At 40.6% G+C, this 14,934-nt stretch overlaps 1 protein-coding gene across 7 annotated transcripts in view; it reads left to right on the forward strand.

Moving 5' to 3' along the window:
- The window catches only part of KIDINS220 (kinase D interacting substrate 220), an 80,972-nt gene that overhangs the window by 33,403 nt on the left and 32,635 nt on the right, over positions 1–14,934 (forward strand). For all 7 annotated transcript variants that reach the window (XM_054061633.1, XM_054061636.1, XM_054061639.1 and 4 more), the window contains 5 exons: positions 205–345; positions 931–1,174; positions 1,344–1,432; positions 2,929–3,073; positions 6,941–7,103. In XM_054061633.1, coding sequence (XP_053917608.1) covers positions 205–345; positions 931–1,174; positions 1,344–1,432; positions 2,929–3,073; positions 6,941–7,103 — 782 coding nt within the window. The remainder of the gene's footprint in view (positions 1–204; positions 346–930; positions 1,175–1,343; positions 1,433–2,928; positions 3,074–6,940; positions 7,104–14,934) is intronic.

Consider the following 14,934-nt stretch of genomic DNA (forward strand, 5'->3'; position numbering starts at 1 on the left):
TTCTGCTGCACATTTTTGTGCAAATAGGGAATTAAAATTTTGGAAGTGACATTTTGAGACTTTGAGTATTTAAGTGTGTATTTTTTTAATCTCATTGAAGTATTTTTGGGATGAGTGGCAATCTGTTAAAGGAATTGTATGTATTTTTTGGAGTTTCAAGTGTTAAAGAAATGTCTTTTCCTTCTTTGCTTTGTATTTTTATAGGTTTTGAAATGTGAAGTGGAACTAATGGCCAGAATGGCGAAAACCATTGACAGCTTCACTCAGAACCAGACAAGGCTTGTTGTGATTATTGACGGATTGGATGCTTGTGAACAGGACAAAGTTTTGCAGATGCTCGATACTGTGAGTTGGATCATTTTATAAAGATGATCTCTTCCATAGATGAGCTCGGATACAATGGTAGTGTGTTTTCTGTAGGAAGAAGGCACGTACATAGAGTCTGTGTGTTGTAGCCTTTTAGCGTTTGTCACTGTAGCATGAAGAGCGATGGGTTTTAGAAATTGACAATTCAGTCCCAGGAGGGCTGTACAAGGTAATGCTTGTGAATTGAAATAGTCAGGTGTAAATTATGGAAAATTCATTTCCTGTTGAATCAAACTTACAATCTTTGGAGAGCTTTTCGTACTTACTGAGTAATACTTAAATACTAAATAATTGGCGGAGCTAGGTCATGACTGCACAGTGCCTTCTTGGTGATGATTCCCTGTGTGACTACTACTGCTAATTTGTCAGCTATGCTGATTTCTAATTGTGGATAAGTTCCTAACCTTAGATATCTTGTATAGAAGAAACAGAAATCTCTATACATCTGTTGTCTTCTCAAGTTTATAACTTGAACAGAAAGAATATAAAATGTTGAGTCAGATGTTCAAATGATCCGCAGTTATTATTATTATTGACAAGATGTACTGTCTGCTTTTTTTACAGGTGCGAGTCTTATTTTCAAAAGGCCCATTTATTGCTATTTTTGCAAGTGACCCACACATTATTATAAAGGCTATTAACCAGAATCTCAACAGTGTTCTACGTGATTCAAACATAAATGGACACGATTACATGCGAAACATAGTCCATTTGCCTGTATTTCTTAATAGCCGAGGGCTCAGTAACGCCAAAAAACTGATGGTAGCTTCAACAACCAATGGGGATATTCCTTATGCAGATAATGCAGGTGAGGTTGTGTAGAAGGATGATGTGAAAGTTACAAATCCAGGGTTCCAAAAACCAGGGGTTTGGAACAGACTATTTAAATAATTCATGGATGATTAGTGTTATTTTATAAATCTGTCAAATATCTATGAATGGAGAGTATACCTGCCTTTTTGTTTTCCTTTCTATAGGTTTACATGAAGAGGTTGACAGGAGAGTTTCACAGAACAGTCTTGTGGACATGGCCAAGCTGGGTAGCAAAACTGCTCTCAATAGGCGGGTGAGAGATTTTTAGACTAAGTAGAGAAACTGGTAATACCTTTTCTCCTTTCTGTTCTTTCCTTTTTTCTGTCATGTTTTTAATCGTGTCAAGAGAAGACTTGTCAAACCATTCTTATGAAATTATAAATGGTGCATGTTGGAACAGTACATTCTTAGATCCAGTAGACTGTCAAAGAGGAAAAAGTTTGCTTGCTCACCAGAGCATTGTTTTCCACAAGTACTTAAATCCAACACTGTGTGAATGCTGAGATGATAATGATACAGCATGCTGATATCATAGAATCATAGAACAGCAGGTTGGCTGGGACCTTAATTGTCATCTGATCCAGCCTCTTTTGGCAAGAGCGTGGTCTAGCTGAGAGGGCCCAGCACACTGTGCAACCAAATCTTAAGTATCCAATGTTGGGGAATCCAGCTCTTCCCTGGGGAGATTATTCCAGTGGCTGACTGTTCTCAATGTGAAAAGCTTTCTTCTTGTCCCCATTGGAATCTCCCCAGGAGTAACTTGTACCCATACTCCTCATCTTTTCCATGTGACTCTTTATGAAAAGGGAGTCTCAGTGTTCATTGTAGCCACCCTTTAAGTACTGGAACATGGTGATAAGGTCTCCCCTGAGCCTTCTCTTCTCAAGGCTGAACAAACCCCGTTCTCTTAGCCTTTCCTCACATCAGGCCTGCCAGTCCTTTGATCATCTTTGTGGCCGTTCTCTGGGCCCTGTCCAGCCTGTCCTCATGCTTTTTGCACGGCGGGGACCAAAACTGAGCACTGAACTTGAATGGTAGTGGCTGTGATCTAGATGAGTGTGTGTATTTTAGATTTTTGTGTATAAGCCTGATATCACTTCATCACAGGGTGCTGCAACAGGGAGCAGAAACTGAGCAAATCAAGGAATTTAGAGTATTATAGTACCACTTTCGCTGCCATGTGTCCACCATAATTTCTTTCTTGCTTTCTGTTATGTTTTCCCACCCTTAGGTAAAATCAAGAAGGTGGTTGAATAAAAGGTTTCTAGAGAGCATCGAAAAACAACGCAGAGTCTGAGAATTTGGAAGTTTTTGAGCTGCCATAGGAGAGACATGGGGAGTTTTGTAGCAGAGGAATCTGATGTCCACTCTGATTTTAAAATTAAAGTGGAAATGGATAGTATTAACCTTTTGTAGAGACAGAGTGCAACATTGATGGCAATTCTGAAATTAGTAACCTTTCTACAAAGTATCTCACTGTGTCACTGTATTTTGCCCTCTCAGAATTGGCTTTGAAGTAAAACCTGTAACTCTTACCAGCTCTCAGCTTTCATGGAAATCAGGCTTAACTGTTACACAGCTAAATCAGAACTAAATTCTGGTAAATATTTGTATGGTATTTCATATCAGCCTCACAGGCGTGTGGTCACGGACGTTCTAACTCAGTAATCAAGTAAAACTGAAGGATTTCAAATAAATAGAAGTTTTTAATACTATTAAGTGTTCCTTGCTTTTTTGTGTCATTATCAGGACACTTACCGAAGGCGCCAGATGCAACGCACCATGACCCGCCAGATGTCTTTTGATTTGACCAAGCTGTTGGTTACAGAGGATTGGTTCAGTGACATCAGTCCGCAGACCATGAGACGATTGCTGAATATCGTTTCAGTGACAGGTAAGTCTGGCATGTTTTGCGTTTGGTTTGCTTGTAGCTACACTTAGACATTTTAGTGTGTAAGCTAAATTTAACAAGTCAGCCCCTGTGTTGATTTTTTTGAATCTCTCTCAAGCAAACTCTTCTGGAGCACAAGCAGAGCTTATGGACTGTTCTATGCAGAATTAGCGAGAATAACTTTTGTTAGTTGTTTCGTTGACTTCAGTTGGGAGAGGCAAATGATTTGAGTGTAAGTTTTTAGGAAGCTTTATATTTTTTATTTCTGGAGTAGGATAGCAAAATATATTTTTCAATTTTATAATACTCTAATGTGAACAAGGCTCTTAGTGCTGGTACCTTAAAAGATAAGCTGCAAGTCAAACCCAGGTATGTCCCCTTTACATTTTTGCCGTGGATGTTTGGAATCCTTTTACCCTAGAGGCTCTCTGGGGCTGATGAAAGAATTTTTTGACCCGTTTTCCTTCAAGAAAAAGCAATTGAGATATTGGTGCCTTTCACGTTTAGAAACTGGAAACAACTGGAAAAGGACGTACGTAAGCCTAATAAAATAATGTTTCGTGTAGTAAGGGAATGGGGAATGATTATTTGCTGTCTTTTCTATTACAGGCACTAAAAGGCGCTGAATAGTCTTACAGCTAACTGGTTCAGAACAAGCAAATTGAATGCCTTTTCACACTATATGTAGTTAAGTGGAAAACTTGCCAACAGTGTCACATGAGTGTGGGAAGCTTACCTGGATGCAGAAGCAATTATGTACCTGAAAATAAAATTCATCAAGTGCTAATAGAAAGCAGGCAACGAACCACAAATCACTGGGGACTGCGGTATTGCTTTGCTCCAGGTTCTGAAGCTTTTCCATAAGCACTTGCTGTTGTACTATATGACCCTTCTGGGCAACTTGGGCCTTTACTCAGAATTGGCTTGATCTTTAACCAGAAAAAAATACCCTCGCATAAGCTTCAGCTTAATTTCAGTATCCTTAACTCATTTTTGCATTGATGTGAAAGCTAATACTAGCTTTTCAAAAGGATGAGATGTCATGTTTTCTCTGTTCCAGGCTCTGGATTCTGAATGTTTATGATTAGGATTTGTAGAAAACTGCCGTTATTCACCAGGTGCTAGTGAAACATTTTTTACTGTGCAGGTAACCAAGCACTGGCACAGATTGCCCACAGAGGTTATGGAGTCTCTGTCCTTGGAGGTATTCACAAGCCACATGGGCACAGTCCTGGGCAGCTGGCTCTGGGTGGCCCCTTGGGTGGAAGGGAGTTGGACCAGGTGACCTCCAGAGGTCCCTTCCGACCTTAACCATTCTGTGATTCTCTGAAACAAATAAGATTAACAGTTTCTAGGACTGGAAAATGAAAGGGATTCACAAATATATCAAATGTATTGTCTTTAATACTTAAAAATATTTTAGTGGTATTCAGCATTTATGTTTAGTATATTCAGTTAGTTTCATTTGATAAGATGCAAACAGGAAGGTTAATATAGGAGGACTTCTTATTGGTAAGCAAGGTTATTGGCTGATGAAATAATGAGTAACGTAATGACTGAAGAGACAGTGATCAGTTGTTCCTCTGCCTATGGCTGAGTCTATGAAAGGAAATATAGCGCTTTTAAAATTTGAAATACCTAGTTGAAAAAACATTGCATTTACTATGCAGATAGTCCTGCTTTTGCTTTGTTTCTTTTATTTATACCTAGTGTTGCACACAGTTGTAGCTTTCCATTGGCCCATGATACAATAGTGGTGTCTTTCAGAAGAAGCGGTACACCTTTGAGCTCTTCCTTAAAAAATTGATCCTAGTTACAGCTTCCTACATTATGCTGTAGATGACATGAATCATACTCTTTACGATTCCTGTGCTGTAGAACTCTTCCCCTGAAAAAACCTGAATTCCTTGGTTTTATACCGCTTCAACTCTTTTAGCCTGAGCTCCTGATCTTATGATAAAGGATCTCACTAAATGATGAGCCGTACTATGCTAGAAATGGAGAATAAAGTGAATATTACTTTGTTTTGAAGGAAGAGAGTTCTACTCTTGTTTTTGTGGTTATTTCAACGTTAATCAAATTATCACAAGCTCTGGATTATTTTAATGAAAATGGAATCTCTAAATCTGGTGATTTCAGTAAGGCTAATAAAATTTGGTTGCTAGGAAGACTACAGTAATAGTAGCAATAAAATATTGTGTTAAACGACCTTTGTCATTTCTATAAATATGGCCTATGTCTTTCTACAATAACATTTGAAGTAAAAAAATCTTTTCAGTTTTCTAGTGAGAGCTGGATAGTTTGAGAGAGAAAATTTTAAGGAGAAAACTTTCACAGATACAGAAATATCATAATTGTCTGCAGACACATGAAGGAAGGATCCAGCAGATTTGGCATTCGGTTCTGCATTGGGTGATTGGAGCCAGATTGCCTGCACAGGGCGCAGTTCAGAAACCAGCCTGTCTCTGTTGCAGGGCACAGAGCTGGAGCTGCAACCATGTCCAATCTTACTTGGGGCATCTGCTTTAAGAGGAGATGCACTGTAATAACACAGACCCAAACTGAGCTATTCCTGCCTATCCGTTTGGCTGCAGAAACCTGCCAGCAGTGTCAGTGCTGCATCCGCTGCCTCACTTAGCGTTGTGTTAGGGACCGCTTATTTCCAGCATGTCACAAGCTCGTTCGGATCTGGTACAGAGCCGATGGATCATCTCAGTAGGAAGTACAGTATGAGGACACAGTCCTGTCTCTGAGCTGAGGTTCAGCTTTGTTGGGCCAGCCTGGGTCGTGCAGGGGGCAGGCTGTCTCTGCAGTTCAACCCTCAGTGCTGGCACAGTTCGAGTTGCTCTAATTTACCTTCACTCAGGTTTGTGAAGAATTAGATGTAAATGCTGTTCTCAATTGAGTAAAATAACCCATGGCTTATTTTCTGTTCCGTTAACTTAAAGCTAATGCAATAGAAGAGCATTAATATGTTATTTTCCCCTGCTTCTTCCCCTTTTTAGCGATCATTCTTACGTGACAACATTAGTAGCTAAACTTTTAAATAAATGTGCAGTCTCTTAGCATTGTCATTACAGTCTGTGGCGTGTAATGTCTGATTTTGGCAAATTATGGAGCAGATGTGAAAGTACAACAGAATCATAAACTGTTAGTTGTGAAAACAAACCAACTCCTGCAAGAACACTTCTAGTGTTCTGCAGTCTGCAGTTATTTATGGTGATTTGCTGAACGGCTTCACAAGCAGATGCTTGAGGACATAAGTTATGTATATATGTATGTATTAGTATGTATATATTAGTAGTGCGATTCTGGAAAACTTGCTAAAACTTGAAATGCTGATTTTAAAAATTAACTTTATTTGTAATTCACACTTAAAACTTGTTGACTTAAAACAGCCTTTTGGTTATAGCTTTGAATTTCGCTTTATTGGCTGTTGAAGATGGCAGTTATAACCTTAGCTTGTTTTGCCCATGTTTCATATGCTGATGCGCACATATTTTACAGCATTAACACCATTTTTGTGTTCATGTAGTCAGTGCTGTGTGAAACTCTCTATTGAGCTTAGTTAAAGTAACTTAAGATTCACCTGTTACAGGATGATAATAATTAGTGTTTAACCTGGAAAGGAAGTTTTGGAGACTTTCTTTTGCTGCTCATTGTTTGCAAGACCCTTTATTACGTTGTCATATGGTGGTTTTAGGTGCAACTTGAGATGATTTTGAGTTTACGGAGCTCAAAATATAGTACCAGAAAGTTCATAGATCAAGTTAAAAGATTGCATCGTTGTTACTGTGAGGGAAGAAAGGGTATCTTTAAAAAGGGAAAAAAACCTCTCTGTGTTTCTTCTCTTCTTTCCTGTTACACTAGGTCGTTTATTGAGAGCTAATCAGATCACATTCAATTGGGATAGACTAGCCAGTTGGATCAATCTCACAGAGCAGTGGCCATACAGAACATCGTGGCTCATCCTGCATCTTGAAGAGACCGAAGGTGTCCCAGATCAGCTGACTTTAAAAACCATCTACGAGAGGTAGGTGTTATTCTGGTAATGGTATGCACTGCCAATAATGAGAGTAGGTATCAGTATCAATTATTAAAATATTACGACTTTGAAACAGCTGCCAAGTTGTAATCTAAAAATCTCATGGTCTTACTCTTTTCTGTGAACTTTTGGAAACTTTTAAATTACTTTAATCACTATTTAATGCACCATGTATGAATGTGTGCTTTGTATTAAAAGCCAGTAGAATTACACTGGAATTCTTTCACAGAGAGCTAACTGGGCTTCTGTCTTTTAACATGGTTTTCATCTCTATCTTGGCCAAGTGGGTTTTTTCCCCTAGTCAGAAATTTGAACTAAGGTCTACAAAAACTAGCTTTACTGGTAAAGATCTCTGGAGGTTTGGTGCTAAGCAAGCGTGCATGAGGCTATGGCAGTGCCTTCTGTTGCACTTAAGGAGTATGGAAGTGAAGTGTGACTTGCTCCATTGCCAATGCAAGTTGCTCTCCAACAGAGCTGTTGGGTGTTGCAGCTGAGAGCCAGTGGGGCCTGTGTTGCCTTTCAGCGCGGCTCTTCAGAACTTGGCTGTCTGTAAGAAAGCACTTGTGCATTGTGACAGGTGACCTGATGACAGTGGGAAGACTGGAGAGAGGTTGTGACTGGGACTTGGGCCTGTAGGGAGAAAACAGAATCTGAGAATGAAAGTCAGTGAGAGGACGGGGCTTGACTTGTGTCAAAAAATAACTGAGAGCATATGAAAAGAGCAGCTGAGGTAAAGGGGGAAGACTGGGATTGATGAAACAAATTGCCAGAAAAGCTGGAGACTTAGCAGAGTCCAGGGAAAGAATGGAGAGGAGAGTAAGCCTGGAAAGAAAATTTTGGGACATCGCCCTACACTGAGAGTCAGAGAATGAGAGGAGATGAAGTGGAAGAGGGTCCAAGATAGGCTGGAAGTGGTTAAAGTGTTGAGTGTGGAATTAGGGTAGATTGGGAAAGATGGCTGGAGTGGGTTTTATCAGGACAAAAAAGTCAAAGTGAGTTTGAGATCTGAATACAGAACCCAGAGAGTAAAGGGACATGGATGGACTGGGTATGATGAGGCTGAGGACTGAAACAAAGAGGGCAGGTAGTGGAGTGGAGTGGCTTCAGTTTGGGGAGGTGTCACTGAAATAGCAAATTTCAGGAGTGAACAAATGCAAGATGAGAGGATGCTTTTCCCTTGGGAATGGATCCAGTTTCTGGGTTTAACATTACATTTGCATACTCTGTGAGTGAGAGATACCTGTGAAATCAATGCAGTAATGGGATTCCACCTCCCCATTGTGGGTTCACACAAGTAGTGCCACCAATGTTTATGTCGTTGGGTAAGTACAGTTGTTCAGAGATCATCAGGGCTTCCCTCTCTTGTCCTGCTTTCTAGTACTCTTGTTTTAGATATTTCTGGCTTCTCTTCATTTAGATTTGCTGTGTTGCATGTCTCATATTTTTATATTTTTACTATTTAATCAACAAACTTATTACAGTCTTTTGATTATTAGCATCAACAGTAATAAGTCACTGTGGAGTGATCAAAGCTCAAAGCTATCATCTAGACAGAACAGTGTTTAGGGTTTTTGATAAACTGAAGGAGGCATTGAGGACCAGAATTGTTCTCCTAAGTGGGTACTAGTAATCCCAGTATAAACTAACATAACATCTGTGGTAAACCAGTGTAGTGAGAAGGAAAGAACAGAGGTAATTGAATGTGAATGACTTCTTTGGGTTCTGGATTATTTGTTGTTAGTACAGACGCTGATATTCGGTGCCAGCTGGAGTGCGTTGGTGTTTCTTAATTCAGGTGTGGAGGGGATGTAAGACTCATGGGGTGCTGTTGTGCCTCTTGCTGTGCAGGTTGTCTTTGGAAGTAATGCAGCCGTTTGAGTGAGTGACAGGTTTGACTAGTTAACGTTTGACTAAAGTTTGTAGTCTGTATAACCTGTAATTTGAAGAAACAGTGAAGAAACCTGTGCCGTACACTGGAAAAGGGAAGGTGATCTTTTAAGTAAAGATCTTTGTGTTCCACCTGCAATAGCAGGAGAACAAGGAAAAGAAAGAGGACCGACATTCAGGATTCTCTCTAGCAAAAAATACCAACAGGATTAGTTGATATGGAAATGATAAAACTGCAAGACTGAAGTTCTTTGAGTACCTAACCATAAAAATAAATGTTCATAATAATAACATTGCCACCTGCTCAGCAAGAGTCAATGTCTTGCTTGCCACTTCTGTTGAACCTGTGCAAGGGACTAAATAGATAACTGCTGATGCAGTGACAGAGCTGAGATCTCATCTGTCTGCTTGTTTGGGTGATTGTATGCACAATATGAAAAGGTCTGTGAACTCTTCTCTGGGATTATCTAATATCTAAAAATTCTGTTTTATCCAAAATAATCCTTTGTGTCATTGTTGTTCTGTTTATCTATGACTGGTTAAAGTCACTTGGCTTCATTATCTGTTTCTCTGTCAATTTGAAGCAGAGTTTTCACTTTAGTTTGTTTTGTTAAACTTTAGTGTCCGTTTCTGAGGTTTTCTAGTTTATAAAGCAGCTTTCCTGCTTGAGGTGTCATGAATAGGTATTTTGATTCTTGTATAGCTTCTGTTCCTGTATTGAGTTTGTGTTACTTCTTCCCTGCTTTTTATTCTGCAAGGATTTTTTTAAAAATAGTTTGGTACTTTAGAACAGGAGCAAGAATATAATTTTCCTAGCGCTGAATAGTTCATGCCAAACTACTATTTATCATGACAGAGCAAATTCTTCCTTGGTTTTGCTGCATTTCTGCGCTCTGATTGCGTGGGGAGAGTGCTCTGCTTGGACCTCTCCCCTGGATGAGAGGACTCTTGTGCATTCAGTGTTAAGTGTAGGAGTTGCAAACTTGATCACAGTCTTCATGTGAGGAGACTGCTTAATTATTATAGTTCTTTTGCAGCTTTTAAAATACCGTGTGTTAAAAAACTTGTGAGTCACCAGAATTCCCTTGCAGTAGAATGCTCCATTGTCACCTTCATACCTGCTGATCGTACGGGGCAGAGTGTTAACATGCCATAGAGCTGTTCCAGGCACCTCCTGCTGAGGAGCAGTGGTAGCTGTTCTGCTCTGAGGGTGCACCGAGGCTGACAAGTGGTAATAAAACCGATGATGTTTCACTGCTGTACCTTTGGAGGCAGGTGATAACCAGCTCTTCACTGCCAAACAGGGCTGATGCTGTAACGTGTGATTCAGTGCACACGGAGCGTGGTGCCTGGCTGTAGGGTGGTGCTGTGCCGGCAGGTGGCACTGGCAGAGTGACTGTCGCTCCAGTGTGGCTCCAGCAGCGTCTGTTTGCTTGTGTGTGTTGGCACGTTCTGTAATTTTATTTAACATTAGCTATCTTTTTTTTGCTTAGATGCTTTGTTTTTCAGTATTTCAAATAATAAGTGATACTTTCACAACATACAAACAGTATAGTAAAATGAAAATAATCAAGTAGTTGGGCCTTAAGAAATGAAAGAATAGAATAGTCTGCAATTCATTCCTCTCTGTGTATCTCCTTGTGATTTGATTTCTGTGATCATACGCTCTTTTACCCCTATAAAATTCTTGTCTTGTAATATCCAGAGTTTCATTTTGCAAACTGTGTGAGCGGGCTGTGTCATAAAGGGGAGGGGAGGGCCCTTTGCTGACACACCTCAGTGCTCTCTCTTATAGGTGAAAAGAATGAGATAGGAAAACTGAGCTGAGACAACAGAAGGCTGCCCTGTACATTTCACATGGATGATTTTTGTGCCTCTGGGAGGTGGTAGTATGCAGCTTATAGTTCTGTGGACTGAGATTAGCAAGCGCGCTCAGTGTTCAGAGCTCGATCTGAAGCCAGTGGGAGCTCTGCGCTCTGTACACAGACTACTCTGAACAAACTGCGTTTCTCAATTTGGTTACTACAGAAGTACACCTAAATCTCTTTGCTTTGATTTGTTATTTTAAAAAAACTCAAACTAATATATTCTTATTCATAGCATCATAGAATGGTTTGGATTGGAAGGGACCGTTCAGTCCAGCCCCCCTGCAGGAAGCAGGGAGATCTTCAACTAGAACGCATTGCTCAGAGACCAATCCAGCCTGGCCTTGAATCTTTCCAGGGATGGGGCATCTACTACGTCTCTGGGCAACCTGGGGCAGTGCCTTACTACTCTCCGTGAAAAATATTTCTTCCCAATATCTGGTCTAAACTTCTCCTCTTTTAGTTTTAAACCATTACCCCTTGTCCTGTTGCTACAGGCCTTGCTAAAAAGTTTTTCCCCATCTTTCGTATAAGACCCCTTTACAGATTGAAAGGCTGCAATAAGGTCTCCTTGGAGCCTTCTTGTCTCCAGGCTGAACAGCCCCTACTCTGTCAGCCTCTTTTCATAGGGGAGGTGTTCCAGGCCTTTGATCATTTTAGTGGCCTCCTCTGGACCCCCTCCAGCAGGTCCATGCCATTCCTGCACTGAGGGCTTCAGAGCTGGACACAGGGCTCCAGGTGGGGTCTGACCAAAGCAGAGCAGAGGGGCAGAATCCCCTTCCTCACCCTGCTGGCTGCACTTCTTTTGATGCAGCCCAGGACATGGTTGGCCTTTTGTGCCGTGAGCACACATTTGCAAGCTCACATCGAGCTTCTCATCAACCAGCACTTATGTGAAGTGTTGTTTGGGAAGGAGTCTGTGAGTACTTTTCTATGGATACTATGATGAATATGGAAGACTTTGAGTATGAAACCACTTCTGTCAGGAAGTCTTTACTGTGTGTCTCTACTACTACTGTATCGTACTGTGCTGAGATGGGACAACCTATTGAATGTTATGTTGGCAGCGTCTTCCTGGCATCTTAAAAAATACCAACCCAAAATTAGGCTTCAGTTTGTGGCACAGGCACACCTCTGTGAACAGCTTTTTCGGGTTGGTAACAGGCAGAGTTGCTGTGTTGTAATTCTTCTGTAGAGCAGAACAAGCCCATGCTCTGCAATTGTGTCATATTTTGAAAATAAAATGCTGAGTCTGCATTGTTGGCTTTCAGTCCAGATTCTGGAGGAAAATGTCTTTACTCTTCTTACTTCCTCAAACTCACTTGCTATTCTATCTCACTTTTATCCTTTCACTTCCAGCCTCTCTCTTTGCTGTTCTGGATCTTTGCTTTGTTTAGCTTTCCAGTTGATACACTTATTAGTACTAGTATTTACTCACAGAATCACAGAATCACAAGGTTGGAAAGGACCCATTGGATCATCGAGTCCAACCATTCCTAACACTCCCTAAACCATGTCCCTAAGCACTCCTTTGGGTTTATGTGTTGCCTTTTCAAGTCTTCTCTCATCATCAGGATTTTTATGTAGCCTTGGTTCTTGCCAGGCTAAGCTCCTAATTCTGAATTCTTGTCTGTTTTGTTCGCCTTTCCCTTTTCTGTTTAGGTTGTCTGTGGTCAAGTCCACTGCTGTCATTAATCAATTTTCTGTCCTGGTCCACTTTAGTTATTTTTACCATTTTATTTGTAATTGTGACATGCGGTTAATATCCCTATACATTTATCATGGAATCATAGAATGGTTTGGGTTGGAAGGGCCATCCAACCTCACAGCCCATCCAGTTCCAACGCCTGCCATAGGCTGGGACACCTCCCACTGGACCAGGCTGCTCAAAGCCACGTCAAACCTGGCCTTGGACACCTCCAGGGGTGGGGCAGCCACCACTGTTCTGGACAACAGGGAGGGCAGCACTTGAGATCAGGGCCTCACCACCCTTATCATGAAGAATTTCTTCCTAAACGTCTAATCTAAATCTTCTCCCTCTCCAATTTAAAGCTATTCCCCCTCATCCTGTCACTCCACACCCTTGTAAAACCGCCCTCTCCAGCTTTCCTGGAGCCCCTTTCAGTACTGGAAGCTGCTCTAAGGTCTCCTCAGAGTCTTCTCTTCTCCAGGCTGAACAACCCCAGCTCTCTCAGCCTGTCCTTGCAGCAGGACATATGCTGCGTATGAAGGACATGACTTGTGCTGTGCTGTGTTCTCCTGTGTGTTGCTGTAAAGAGTCTTCCTAATGCTAATTTTGTGTAACAACAAAGTGGTTTGCAGAAGTTGCAAAAAGCAAATTTTTAAAGCCCTGAAGTGGAATAATATACGTGGGTTTTCTGTAAATGAATTTTTAAGAGAATTAAGTTGTCAGGTTAAAGCAAGTTTCTGTTGAATGTTTGCAACTGATACTTCTCAGACTTGTAAATTAGCCAGCTATGGGAACGTGCTCTCTTGTGAAGCTAAATGAAACATCCGCGACATGAAAATAAATGTCAGTGCCAGATCTAAGTAAACGATGTATTGGGAAGAATCACTGTGGTGTTTGTAGAGAGAAGATGCATTTCAAGAAACTGAATTCTCATCAAAGTCAATGAATGTGTGAAGAAGACAGTGTAATATTTCAAAATTTAAGAAATTTTAAGCAAGATCTTGATCTAAGAACATTTAAGTGTATTAAAATTTAAGGTAATAACAGGCAAGATTGTCTCAGGACAACAAAAGAAGGAAGCAAGAGGTAGGAGTAAATGTCTCATGAGAAACTTACAGGTAAGGTTTCCAAAGCTACCAGTTCCGTTCTTTGACCTACCTGTAAGTGGTCTGGCAGAGGGAGAAGATGTAAGGTGGGGGTATAACCAAGACAGCTGTTTCATGGGGGGTAGTGTAAGGTGCTGTGAGTAAATTGCAGATCAAAGTCATTGCAGTTCCAGGTATCATAACATACTGGGGAAAATAATTCTACTGGTAATTCTCCTGACATAGTAACGGGCTGTAAGTCTGCACTGGGGAAAGGACTGCACAAGTCATTGCTGATTTTGCTGAAAAAATGTGTTCAACAACAGTCAGAAAATGAAACAGAGACTTTAGGAGTTATTAGCAAAGCAATGGAAAGAAGGAAGGTCTTGTATTGTGCAAATCTGTTATGTATCTGAGTCCTAGACACTCTGAGATTCTAGTCATTGCAGAAGAGATACTAAAGGGGATGGGGAAAGCCCTGGTCTCACATCAGGTTTTGCTCTGAACATCAGCTCTGTCCGATTTCCCATGCAGTGAAGAGTTTTGCTTCACTACTTTCTCCCCTCTTTTTTGTATTCTCAGGTCTTGCTCATTTATTTATTGCCCCCTGGGCCTTAGTTTTTCATTTCAGTTTGAGGTGCTGAGTTTTAGTGATCTTACTTTGTTTCTTGATATTTTCTACTGCTTAAGAATGTAGATGGCAATGGTTTGATATTGCTACCTTGTTGATTGAAAATCGTGCCATTAAAGCTGATCGTATGGGAGGGAATGTGTTCTTAGTCCTTTTCCGCATTAAGTTTTCTCATTAAATGAGATAATCTGCTGAACGTATTTTATCTGTTTACATCTTGCTTATCGCAGCAGAAATGAAAGTCTGCAGAATTTTGTCTATTGCAAAATGTTCCTAGAAGAATGTCCCTGCCCATGGCAGGGCAGTTGGAACTACATGATCTTTAATATCCCTTCCAACCTTAACTATACTGTGATACTATGATACTATGATACTATAATACTATAATACTATGAAAGTAATTTTGTAACCCTCTTGCCTGTAGGCCTTTGTTCTTCTGAAAGCTGAAGGTGTTAGAGGGAGTTTCTGCGTCTGTGAGCTAACGATTCTCTTTGAGATATGGCAGTTTTGCCAGTCTGTCACATTTTAAAGCCCTTAGTAGGTGGGCAGTCTTCATTGATTCAAGTCTGTTATGTGTTAAAGTTTATGCAGCTGAAAGTGAAACTTCAGGCATGTGTATGTCCCTTCAGTACAAGAATGCAATTCAGGACGTGACCAACTA

Source organism: Cuculus canorus, chromosome 3, assembly GCF_017976375.1.
Source record: "Cuculus canorus isolate bCucCan1 chromosome 3, bCucCan1.pri, whole genome shotgun sequence".
Taxonomy (NCBI): domain Eukaryota; kingdom Metazoa; phylum Chordata; class Aves; order Cuculiformes; family Cuculidae; genus Cuculus; species Cuculus canorus.